The sequence below is a fragment of the Vombatus ursinus genome, unplaced genomic scaffold (genome assembly GCF_900497805.2).
Source record: "Vombatus ursinus unplaced genomic scaffold, bare-nosed wombat genome assembly UNPS02010219.1, whole genome shotgun sequence".
Lineage (NCBI taxonomy): Eukaryota > Metazoa > Chordata > Mammalia > Diprotodontia > Vombatidae > Vombatus > Vombatus ursinus.
The window spans coordinates 9,732,599-9,745,802 of NW_020949997.1; the positions used below are offsets into that span (position 1 = coordinate 9,732,599).

General features: G+C 41.1%; 1 protein-coding gene across 6 annotated transcripts in view; it reads left to right on the forward strand.

Moving 5' to 3' along the window:
- Window positions 1-11,312, forward strand: part of ABHD12 (abhydrolase domain containing 12) — a 140,350-nt gene extending 129,038 nt beyond the window's left edge. For all 6 annotated transcript variants that reach the window (XM_027853905.1, XM_027853902.1, XM_027853900.1 and 3 more), the window contains 4 exons: window positions 2,468-2,550; window positions 4,504-4,582; window positions 7,277-7,404; window positions 9,546-11,312. In XM_027853905.1, coding sequence (XP_027709706.1) covers window positions 2,468-2,550; window positions 4,504-4,582; window positions 7,277-7,404; window positions 9,546-9,597 — 342 coding nt within the window. In that variant the 3' untranslated portion in view covers window positions 9,598-11,312. The remainder of the gene's footprint in view (window positions 1-2,467; window positions 2,551-4,503; window positions 4,583-7,276; window positions 7,405-9,545) is intronic.
- Window positions 11,313-13,204: the final 1,892 nt, after the last annotated feature.

A 13,204-nucleotide genomic window follows, 5' to 3' on the forward strand; every position in this document is an offset into this window, starting at 1 on the left:
AGATGTGTGCGTGTACACACACCACACACACACACACACATACATATTGCTAGCTGTGACTAGAGAGTCCCATTGCTAATTTAATTTCTCTTATTTGTCCCCTTTTGCTTCCTTGAAATTCTTGAGTTCCTTTGTATTTCCATATTTGGTTTAAGCTCTTAGAATGAAGGAAACTCTGGGGTTCCCCTCTGAATCGTGTTGTAACATAGGTGCGTTGCTTGGGGAAGGGGCCATTTTAATCTTTATTTTTAAAATCTCTTTTTCCACAATATTTTGTGATTCACCTGTCCTTTATAAAGAAAAGGACCTTGGGGGCCCCTACTTTCTTCCTCTGTAGGAAGAAAGGTTTTAATTCTTTCATCTCCAAATTAAGTCCTAGCTTATACCACCAAAGTAGAAACTGACCTTGTTTGAGAGTCAGCCCCTGAAGCCAGATTTTTACAGATTGATAAGAATCACTGTGGTAGTATAATCATAATTGTGTTATCTTTCCCCCTTGACACAAGACACTTAGAGTAATAAGCATTTATTAAATGCCTACTGTGTGCAAAGCTGCAGATAAAAAGCCAAAACAGACCCATATCTCTAAGAATTTATACTCTACTTGACTTGAAGGTCCTGGGTACTTAGGTGGGGGTGGGGAGATAATACAGAAAAAAGAAGAGGTTGGAATTAGGACAAATCTGTCCTATTGTATACCATTTTGCTTAATACTGGCTCTACTGGAGGGATTTCTCATAGTTTTTTCTTTTGGTTGAGTGGACAAGGCTGGAATTTGTTCTGTGAAGTTTGGATTCAGTGAAAGAGCTACACTTGAGGACCTAGAGGGCCACATGTGGCCTTGAGGCCGGCCGCAGGTTCCCCACCACTAGTACAGAGATTGCTGGATTTAGAGTCAGATTTTAGAGACAGCTTAAATTGTAAACAGCTGTGAAGAGTTTCATACTTAATTACCATATTTGAGTTTTGCCATAAAGTGTTCACATTTCCATCAAAAATGTAAATGCCAGAGACATTCAAATGAGATTTTATACTTCATGAAGTTTAATTGGCACAAATCACTCAGCGTGTTGGGATTTTCAATGTTAAAAACAAAACAAAACAAAAAAAAAACCATGTTTATTTCTTTTTTTTAAAAAAGACAATAGGCGACAATTCATATCTCAATTAAATCATGTTGTTTTGGGGAATAGACCTTGGGGAATGGAGGGAAGGCTCAGGAAGGGTAGGGAGAAAAGCGAAGATGGATGTCTGAGCTAACTCTGCCCCCACGCCCTGCAAGAAGGGGATGGGGGATGGAGAGTTAGGCTGAGACTTTCTGCCCAGGCCCAGGGTTCAAATTCTGAGTGTTACTTATGTATTTTTGTAAACATGTGTGACCTTGAGCAAATTTGTCCTTATTCAACCTCTTCTTTTTAGTACCCTCCCATCAAGCGAAATATAAGCTCTTTGAGGTCAGGGGCTGTCTTCTGTCTCCAGCCTTGTGCAGAGTACACACTGAACAATTGTTGCTGAATTTCATTCAATTATTACAGAGTCTCTCTTTATGGGGGAAAAATGCTAACAGGCATTAATGTTAAGACAGCTTAATACATTATTCCTCTCGTGAATATTTTCAATTTTAAAGGGAACCTTGGGCAAAGAGCAGTGGGTAATTCAGCAATAACTCTCTAATGGTATAATTTCCATTTCTGAATGACCTGGGTTAAAGAGAGAAGTTTGGGGATAAAGGAGACTTTCTCTTAATAACACTAGCCTTCTTTCTTACTTATTTGGACAGCCCTCGATGGGCATTAGAGGTATGATATACTTAATGCAGCCATACCCATTAAAAATGGCCTTTAGCTATCTTTGCTGAGGTACGAGCAAGACAAATGGAGAAGTAGATGTGAATCTCTTTGTATTTGCATCATTTTTCGCATCCTCAATGAGTTTATTCATTAATGACCCCTTTGGAGCATGTGTTACTCAAACTAAATTGGAAGTGCCTATTTGGGCTTTTTAATTCCGTTTCAGTGGAGTAGAGGTTTACTTACTGGATGCAGAACTGGGCTAGGTAGGAGGCCCTGCAGAAGATACAAGGTTTAGATAGACATGCGCCCTGTTCCTAGTGAGCTTGCAGGTGGAAAGGGCAGTCCACAAAGTAATATATGAGAGGTGTGAAGTCTGAGGGAGAAAGGTCATTGCTGCGAGGGGGAAGTGGGGAAAGGCACCATGCAAGAGGAGGGACATTTGAGTGGCCTTTAAGGGATGGGTTGGAATGAAGTGGGGAAGTGGGAGGGAGGGTGTTCCCAGTGTAGGTACCTGCAGAAGCAGGACAATGGGGCACGTGCAGAGGCCAGCTGCTTGTGCAAGTTGTGTTGGAATGTAGGAAACCTGGAAGGGTGGCAGATGAGAGAGTGCTGGAAAGGAGAAGAGGGGATTTTGTTATACACATCTGTCAATTCTGTCTTTCCTGTGTCTCCAGGTCTACCGATACTTTCCTGGATTTGATTGGTTCTTCCTCGACCCCATAACTAGCAGTGGGATTAAATTTGCAAATGATGAAAAGTAAGTGGCCATTCTTTCTTCTGAAGTTTTCTTTTCTTCAGTGTGTCTTCTGGGCAAAGGAGGTGTGTTGGGAGGCAAGCTGAAGTATCTGGTTTTTTTACTGCCAACTGAATAATAAGGCTGTTGGTTACCAGGCAGAAGCCCCAACTTTTCACATGCTCTGGGTCTGTAATGGGAGTGTTTTAAAATCTCAGTATATTTTGCATTCCAGGTGGGTCCGTGGAGTGTCACCAAATCTTTCCTTTTTTTTTTTTCCTATTCCAGAATTCACATTTTAGTATGACTAATAAACTCACAGATGTGTGCCTTAAAGAATGAGAGGGGGATTACAAATGTCTTTTGTGCAGCTAGGTAGTGTAGTGGATGAGTGCCAGGCCTGGAGTCAGGAAGACTCATCCTTCTGAGTTCAAATCTGGCCTCATACACTTACTACCCATGTGACCCTTGGCAAGTCACTTTGCCCAGTCTGCCTCAGTTTCCTCATCTGTAAAATGAGCTGGAGAAGGAAATGGCAAACCATTCCAGCAAATGGGGTCATGAAGAGTTGGACATGACTGAAAAATAATTGAACAACAACAAACAGCTCCTTACACAGTAGCAGAGGCAAAGAGGGCTGGGCTTAGATGGGGGGGGGGAGAAAGACCCTGGGTTCTGATCCCACCTCTGACACTTCCCAGCTGTGTGGTTCTGTCAAGTTATTTAACCTCATTGTCCCATGGGCACTTCCTATTTTACTGCTAAGGCATAGACATTTGGATCTGTGCATTCCCAGAAAACAGTAGGTGTATGTAAATGAATTTACTTAAATTTTCAAAGTGTACAAGGTGTGCCTTGATTTGAATGAACCTGAGCTTTCAAAGTCCCAGTTTGGTCCTGAAGCCACCTTAGAGAATGAACCCAGTACCTAGTTTATTGCATTGCACACAGTAGGAGCTTAATAAATATTTGTTGAATTGAAAGTGAATCACCATTCAGAAAAGAGACAAATTACATGATTCTTCACATTTATGAAAGGCGTCATAAGAGAATTCTTTTAAATACCAATCTCCCCTCATGCCTTCTAAAGGGTTTATTTATATACTTTATAGTAGTCTATTTACACAGTATTTTTGAGGACCACATCTATTTTTAAAAAGAGGAGGCTTGCAGTAAATATCCATATTTTATTTCTTAAAAAAAAATTGTAGGGACTGATTTTGGTGAAGATTTTTGACACGATGATAAAGAGCACAAACCACTCAGCAAAGGTAGAAATTTCTTATTTGAAAGAGGACATAATAAAATAATATTGAATATATATGTAATCAATTTGCTTCGCAACCATATCCATTTAAATGAAATTCAATCCATAAAATGCCCTAACTACTTTTTAGTTAGTCCCACTGTCTACATCAGTACTTCTGTCTATTTATTTCCATTCACTTTCCTTTCGCATGGTCATAATTGTTGTTTATTCTGTTTTTTCTGGCTCTGCATTATTCCATAAAGTTCTTTCCATGTTTCCTTTTAACACATATACTTGCCAATCTTAATGACATTGTAGTATTGTATTACATTAATGTGCCAAATGTTATCCAGCCATTTCCCCTTTTGTTGGACATTTAAGTTGCTTACCATTTGTTGCAATTATATGTAGTTCCACTGTGATCTGAGAGTGGATAGCTCTTTGTTGTTGTTGTTTTTTGATAATATTTTGAAGGTATATTAACTTAGACTTTCTTTATCAAACTTATGAAATCTATTTCATGTTCTCTTAAAAAAAAGAGATTTAACAAACACTACAATGTAGACCCCAATAGCATTATTGAAACCAAAATGTCAAAATTCTCCTTCACAAAGAGCCAAATACTTATAAGAGTGAAACTTTCCTTGTCCTTTCCCTGTCTGGGTCACTAGGGGCTAGAATGCTTTCTTGTTTTAGTATCTATAACTTTGCTGTTGTTCTCATTTCAGTGTGAAATACATATCATGCTCCTTGCTTATTCTTCATGCTGAAGATGACCCCATCGTGCCATTCCATCTAGGAAGAAAGGTATGTGGGCCTGGTTGGTAGGTTGGGAGAGGGTAAAACAGGCGGGTTATTTGAAAGAATATGGGTCCCTCAGGTAGTCAATAAAGTTACCTTTGCTACTTATTGATAAAGAGTGGAGAAGATCAATGGATCCTGGGTTTAAAAGCTAGAAGGGTCTTAGAGGGCATCGAGTCCAAGCCTGTTGTTTTTCAGGTGAGGAAACTGGTGCAGGAGTGTTCAGCGACTTGTCCAGGGTCTCAGATGTAGCATTTGAACCTACATCCTCTGACTCCAGAGTCAGGACTCTTTCCCTGTACTGCCTAGTTTCAAGGGACCATTGTATAAATGATGATGTGCTTTAAGCTACCGAAATTAGAAGTTGGGTTGCTCTACTGTAGTTGCTATGCCAGTGAGCAGATTCTTTTTTTTTTTTCCTTTTTGGTGAGGCAGTCAGGGTTGAGTGACTTGCCCAGGGTCACACAGCTAGTAAGTGTCAAGTGTCTGAGGTCAGATTTAAACTCAGGTCTTCCTGATTCCAAGGCTGGAGTTCTACCCACTGCCCCACTTAGCTGCCTGAAGTGAGCAGATTCTTAAAGAAAAATGAGGCTTTAGGGGAAACTGTTTTCACTAAAATAGCAGCTATGTTTGGAATTGGTGTTGGACTGGAAATGGGCCCTACTATCTCCCCAGCAACATCCAAGAAGAAAGTGAATGGGAATAAATACAGAAAATTACTTATGTAGACTTAGTGGGAGTAACTAAAAAGTAGGTTAGAATATTTTATGGATTAAATTTAAATGGATATTGTGGCAAAGCAAATTTAATTGATCATATACATTCAATGTTATTTTACTATGTCCTTTTATAAATAAGGAATTTCTACTTTTGCTAGATGGTTTATGGACTATGGAAAAGGCTGATGATGTTAGAGTTTGATTTAAAAAATTGTATACACATATGTATCTATATATGTACATATGTATGTGTGTGTATCTATCTCTGTATCTTCAAGGAAATAATTGGCTGCTTGAGTGATGATTAAGAATAATTTAAGGGGCAGCTAGGTGGCAAAGTGGATAGAGCACCAGCCCTGGAGTCAGAAGGACATGAGTTCAAATTCGGCCTCAGGCACTTGACATTTACTAGCTATGTGTGACCCTGGGCAAGTCACTTAACCCCAATTGCCTCACCAGAAAGCAAAAAAAAAAAAAGAAAGAAAGAAAGAAAGAAAAGACTAATTTAAAAATGTTTATTTGGAGATCAGCATAACTGGTTCATCCACAAGGAAATCTAATTTTTATTACCAAAGCTGGGGCAGGCAAGAATGTAATTACAGTGCGCTATGGCAGAAGAGCTTCCCATTTGTTGGCTAGAGCTGAAGGGGGTTTAGTTTAATCTCTACTTTGTAAGTCATCCCCGATGAGGTGAGATGGACTCTCTCCTTTAATACCTCAAGCCAATGGGTGTAATTAGGGAGGATATTCTTATACGCAGGGTCTGTGCTATTATCACAAGAATGACACCTCAGAGGTTTGGTCTTATGGCTAGTTCATGATCCCTTCCTTCCTGGAGGAGAAATGTTTCTAACAGGAAAGAGTTGATTCTGAAATGGAATGGAAGAAGACAGAGCAGACGGGCATCTTCTCTAAATGTAAAGGCAAGGTGCCATAGCTCCAAATGAAGAGCAGACCTTATTATAGTGATAGCAGTCCAGCTTTGAATTCTCTAATGTTTTATCTTTCTTCCACAGTGCCCAAGGCATTTCCAAAGATCCTCTGTGGAATACTTAAGCACTCACTTCAAATGGTGCTTTGTTGGGCACTGTATGGAGCAAATTAAACAGACCAATGCTTTTTCTTTCAGCATTTAATGTAGGGGCAGACATGCTTGGGATCATAGATTTAGAGCTGGAAGGGACCTTGAAGGCTATCTAATTGGCCAAAACCCCTCATTTTATAGATGAAAAAGTGAGGCCAGTGACAAGACAAGTAACCAGCAAACACAGATTAAATACAACCACTGATATTAGAGGGGAGTTGAAACAGAATAATATCAACTGTACGCTAAAAAGAATTATTCTCCTACTCTTATGACTCTTTGGCTGGTGGGGTAACAGTGTGGAGAATCTTTTGTTACACCACAGATAGTCAAATCAACCTTTCTTATTGATCCTCAACATTTCAATGGAAGTTGAAGGCATGTTGGAGAAACTGAGTCAGATTAAAAAAAAGATTTCTTTTTAAATGCTCTTCTGAAGACATCATAGCAATTCACTAGCAGTGCTGGGAGTTTCTTGACTCCCATTTTAGTGTCCTCAGCAACAGGTTAAATTTCCTTCCCTTAACTTGATTGCTCTGTCCTTACCTGTTGGGATGTGGTGTGATGGAAAGGAGTGAGTGCTGATACATTTGGATTTGATTCTTGGCTTTACTACTTACTTAGCATGCTCTCATATTTAGAATAGGTTAGGTACCTTCCTATTTCCAAGGGAGAAAGAATTCAGAAGAATTAAGATGGTCATTCTGGGGAGTGCTTAGTACTCCCCAGAGAAACATACTTACTGTATAATTAGGAAGTTCTGTTGTTCTTAATAAAGTCATTGTTAAGAGCATTGCAGGGCCTAGGAAGATAACTCTCCACTACCTACTGTCTCTCGAACAAGTTGAGTTGCTGCGCTGTTGTGGCCTTACTCTTGTCTCATTTTCCGCTTCTCAGCTTTATAACATCGCTGCACCATCTCAGAGCTTCCGGGACTTCAAAGTCCAGTTTGTTCCATTTCATAGGGATCTTGGTTACAGACACAAGTACATATACAAGAGTCCTGAACTACCTCGGATATTGAGGTAAGAGAAAGCAATTGCAATGAGGTCTCTTCTCCATTGACTTCAGGTTGCAACCCAGCCAAGAAAGAAAACAATGGGAGCCCATCTAGCGAGAGGGCCATACCTGTTGTATGTAGTGGGGTTACTATGTTGTTTGGAACGTGATGACAATGTCATTGTCTGATTATCATATATAATAACTAAAATAACTGTAACCATAATAGATTCACATTGTTCCCTCTCTCATTTGATCCCTATGGCAGCCCTTTGAGAGAAATGGGTCAGGCATTTTTTGTCCTCATTTTACAGTTGAGCAAACTCATAACTGTAGAGATTGTGAAGTCCCTATTAAATAGAACAGCTAGTTAGTGGGACTAGAACCAAGGCCTCCTGCTTAACAATTGAGTGTGCTTTCCACTGAACTTCATCTCTGAGGATGAAAGGCATCCAAACATCGAGAACTCCCAAAGACCCTCGTGGCATGAGTGTGACATGTAATTATTTCAGGTTTTCATGGGGTATTGGGGCCTGATGATTGGGGCGAGATATCCCTGTAGTTGGTACATTTTTTCCCTCTCTTAAGTGCCTGTGTATGTTTTATCTGGCACTCAGGAAGAAGAGCAAGGAGAAATTTAATCCAAACAATTCCCAAAATGACTTATCCTTTGTGGTTTCACTCCCTCTCCTTTCCTGCTTCCCCTCTCTCCTGTCCTCTCCCTTCTTCCCTCCTGCCATCCCCTCTCTCCTCCCTTCCTCTCCTTTCCTCCCCATTTGTCTTGTTCAGTTGTGTCTGACTTGATGTGACCCTGTGGGCTGTACTGTCCATGGGGTTTTCTTGGTTTGCCATTTTCTCCTCCAACAGATTGAGGCAAATGGGGGTTAAGTGACTTGCTCAGAGTCACACAGCTTGTAAGTGTCTGAGATTGGATTTGAACTCGGGTTTTCTTGATTCCAGGCCCAGTACTCTATCCACTGAACCATCTAGCTACTTCCTCCACATGTAAGGTTTCTAGTTTCTTTCTCAACCCTTACAAGGTGTGCCTTTCTGCCCACATTGCCCTTTCCCTCTTTGGCTCTCTTTGCCAGCCTTTCCTGCTGGCTTCAGGCCATTTCCTGAAGTGTGATGCTCCCCTCTGACCACATTCCTGTGCCATTGGGGCAGACTTGTCCACTCAGTGTGCTGGCCCTCAGTACCAGGTACAGAAGTTCACTTCTGAGGTTGGAATGTAGATCAAGAGAAATGCTGAGCCATCAGTGAGAAAGAGCAGAACAGAATCTTATCAACCCAAGCAGGGACCTCTAGAACTGATTCAGGCTGCAGGGCTGGTAGAGAAGGGGGCTGGGCCTTTGAAGCCCTGGCAAAGGGACCAAAGACAAGTCTCAGGTGCCTTGTCTTGGCCCAGAAGCCTCACCTTTCTTATGCCTATCCTGGGAGCCTTTGATAGTTTTTTCAGCTGCTCTGATTTGACTTTTGAAATGACTTGTTTTGTTTGGGTCCCCACAAGAGAAAGAGCTAACAGTGGAGGTTGGTACCTTTTTAAAGCAACTTCATGCTCTGGAACAACTCGAAAATGGAAATGAAATTTCCTCTTCCCCTAGTTCCCTTCACCAACTTACCAGGAAGCTTTGAAACACAGGTCATTTGACCCACAGGCCTTTATGGTTTAACTTTTCCTGGAACTTGTTTCCAGAAGAGGTGGAACATCCTGGGCTTGAATTTTATTTAAAGCTTAAACTAGTTCAGTAAGGAGTCTGAAGATTTCAGAAGTCAAAGTAATTTCTTCTGGAAGTCTGGATTTCTTTGTTAGCTGTCATCCAGCCCCACATGATGTTATTTATGGAGGCATACACTGAAAATCGAAGAGAGGAAGCATTGAAAAGCTCCTGCTGTGTGCTAGGCACTGTGCTAAGGACCCTATGAGCTGGGTGTGCTATTATTACCATCATTTTACAGTTGAGGAAGCAGGAAAGCAGAGTTTAAGTGACTTGGCCAGGGTCTCACAGCTAGCAAGTGTCTGAGGCCAGACATTTGAACTTAGCCCTTCCTGACTCCAGGCCAGCACTCTTCTCTGCTTAGTCACCAGCTACCTTTTGTCCGGTTGGCACCTGAACTCGATTGCCTTGTATTTGTCTCACAAACTGATTATTTTCCTTTCGTCTAGGGAATTCCTGGGAAAATCAGACCATGAGCATCATCACGAGCTACGTCACTGAGGACTGGCTGTGTGAAAGCATGAAGATCTCTTCCCCCATCCTTTTCTTTTCCTTTGGATCAGTCCACAGTCCTGGAAACCGTCAGCAGCAGATGAGTCTAGCACTCCAGCATCCACATTGCTCAGGAACCCTGGCTTGTCATCAAGCTTGCCTGTGGAGGGGACTCAAAATGATATTAGTTGGTTTGTGTGGCCCTGGTAGGAGTGGGAGGAAGCTTATACAGAGCAACTCAATGTGACCCCGATGGACCCAAGGATCCAACCAAGTGGCTGAAAATAGGAACCTTTCTTGGAAATGTAGAGTGGTTGGATGGCGTGGTTTCTCTCCACCCCACAACTTGAGCTTTCTGTTAAGCATAAGTTGGCCATGGTGAACCTGCCATAACTTGGTTGATCCTACTTCTGTCTTGCTTTTTGGTGGATATTTTTTTTTTTTGATGATGGAGACTTTGTTCCCTACTCACTTCTTCTACAAGTTTAACTGTTAACTCAAGAAGGTGAAAGGGACTCTTGCTGTCTCAAAACAAGGACTTCAACCTCTTAACTAAAGGAAGTGGTAGGAGGAGACCTGAAAATGAAGGATTTATTTGCGGTTCTTCCTATCTCTCCCTGGTACACCCATAATGAACTTTGGATGGTTTATTATTATTTCTCACCCTAGGCTTACTTGCACTCCATGGCCACTATTCTCTTCTCTTGGTGGTACTTTTGCTAATTCACAAGACGACTTATGGTGATTATTATTTGTACTTCTCTCAGTTCATTTCTCCTCTATTTCTCTCTCCCATCCTTTTAACTAACCTGGGTCTAAACTGAGCATTTATTTAAAAATAAAATAGTGGTGGTGATCTGTCTTCCTTTTTCTCTGCAAACTTAGAAAAATCAACCACACTAAGCACTTTGAGGCAGAAAAGTTTGTACCTTGAACAACTTCCTTGAGACTACTTTGCCCTGTGGTCTTAGCTACAAGATTTAAAGGCAGAGTGAGCTTTCCCAGCTTAGTGCTGTCTACCTAAAAAAGCTGGGGCAGAACGTGGCTAGTGAATGTGAATGGAGTTTCCTGATGTCTTCCTTCGTTGGCCTTAGGCAAGACTCAACCCCTAATCCAAGTACATACTAGAAGTGCTCTCTATGGGGAAGGCTGTTCTACAGTGGGATAGGAATGTTCCAGATTGCACATCAAGTTTCCATGTCTTTGCATTTCTGGTCCCAAGGTGAAATCTTGTAGCCTAAGGCACAGAATGTCCATTCCTGCAGTTGTATATTGAGTAGCATGAGCACATAAGCATGCGTGGGAGTTCTAGTTACAGGTGCATAATGTCTATTTTTAATGAATTTTATGCCATAAAAAAGATGGAGTATAGTTTTGGCCCGTGTTACTTATGAGCTGTGTGCCACTGAAATGCTACTTATTGGAGTTATTTATTGCACTGATAGATGTATTATTTGGCTTTTTTTGTACAACCAAATCAACATTCCATGAGATGCTGTTGCTTTCATTAGACACCTATTAAATACAATTCAACTTTAAATAAGAATATTGTCAATCTTCCCCAATTAACAAAAGATCAGATTCTCCAAAGCATGAACCTGATACTGTTTGTCTGTCACCTACAGTTCCAATCATTAGGCCAGTATTGTGTATTGAACTTTAAAGTAAAATCTCTCAAAGAAAAAAAAATGCATAATTTTAATAAAGTTGCCTTTGGATCACTCCATTGCTGACTCTGCCCATTTTGTGCTTCAGTATTAAATACACGTTTAATTTCTAGGATTCATTCTATCTTATTACGTAACACCACCCTGGGTTGTTCCAAAGTACCTGCTGTAATACCTCATGGGAACAGGCTTAATTCCTTAGGCCCTTTTAGTGTCTGTGGGGTTCTTGAATCTTGATTTATTATTAGCACATTGGGCTTGTGTGGAAAGGGGCTTATTTTATTCCGGGGGCTCCAGTACAAACCACTTCCAGGCCAGAAGGTTCAATCTACTACTAGTGTACCTTGTGGGGATTTAAATTAAAGTAATCCTTGTGTTACAGTCATGTCCTATAGACAGCGTGACTTTGAATAGAGGAAAGGGGACTGAGGCTGTGGTGACAATTGACTAGACCTGGGGAACTATATATGGGAGTGGAAGGAGAAAGAAAAGTCATTAACAAACATCAGTGTAAAGCACCAGCCTGGAGCTAGCTCTCACACAGGTCTAGGCCTGGCTCTGCTTCTGCACAAATAAAGTGAGTAAGTTGGATGGACTTGTTCTCTAAGGTCACTTCCACTTTATAATTCTCCAAATCTATGTACCTATTAACCAGAAACATCCTAGCATTTCCTACAATATTTTCTTGGCTACAATGGCTTTTCATTTGTCATGGGCAATAATACCCACTTTACTACCATTCTTAATGTTTACCAAGAAATCACGGAGAAGTTTAAACTCAGAATGCAGAATGGTGTGGTCGAGTTTCACAAGTCTGAATGCTTCTACCTCTGCTTGCCAGTAATTTGGGGGGAAGGGGGAAGGAGGGGGTCCAATATGTCACCAACCCAGGTCCATGGTGGGCTTTGTTCTTAGAAATAAAGATACCATTGTGGCATTACTGCTTCTAGCAAGATCTGAGTAAAGCCTGAATAATCAAAAGATCAATTGTTCCATGTGTTAAATGGTCTGGGTTTCTTTGGATACAAAAAACTTCATTAGTTCATATTATGAATAATTCTTGATTCAACCTGCAGCTGTGTGAACAATTTTAAAACAAGGCGGACAAAGCAAGTGTAGACTTCACGTTTTAGAGCCCCCATGGCATCCTTCATTATCAAGTATGTATAGGGACTGAAGTGAAGGTGGGTTGGAAAGTTATTGGGAGGGGAGGGGCTGGGAACTGTTAATAGAATGAACACCCTTGAAAATACGGCATATTTTCTTCCAACATTATACAATACTTAATGATGCCTTAATCTCAAGGAGGCTCTTTGAATAACTAGTTTTCAAGTCACTGTCACAGCATCTCAGGCATTTGGCTGAATGTCAGAAGGGGCATGACTGAAAGGTGGGCACCTCACCACCCTGGGTGTCAGCTTTGAGAAAAAAAAGTGAGTTTTCTCTCCCTCTCCCCCCACCATGATTGGAGCAGGAGTAGGGCTGAAATTAACACTAAACACTACTAAATTCCACATTTTCCCACTTATGTTTGTGACAAAGTAGTGGCACACCTTCATTCTCCACTAAGCCATTCTTGGCTTCTCAATGAAGAAGAGAATGAGCCTGGCATCTTCAGGCTGGGCTGCTCGTCTCCCCAACCTAATTTCCTCCACTACCACCTCTAGGGGTGAATTTTTAGCTGTAGCCACTAAGCCAAAGCAATGCTATATAGGCGCATGCTATCCTCAATCGGTGTTCTTCCCTGGCAATTGCTGGCTATGCTGCACTCCGGAGTGGAACCGGTGAGGATGCTTAATTAATCCTTTGTGGCTGCTTTGTTTGTTACTAGGCATAACCCAGATGAACTGGTAGTGGAGTCTGAGAACAGTTAGGAAAGAACAGAGGGCACTGATCTAACAAATAGGGTTTTGATTATGCATTTAAAAAAACAAGCAGTCTAGAATGTG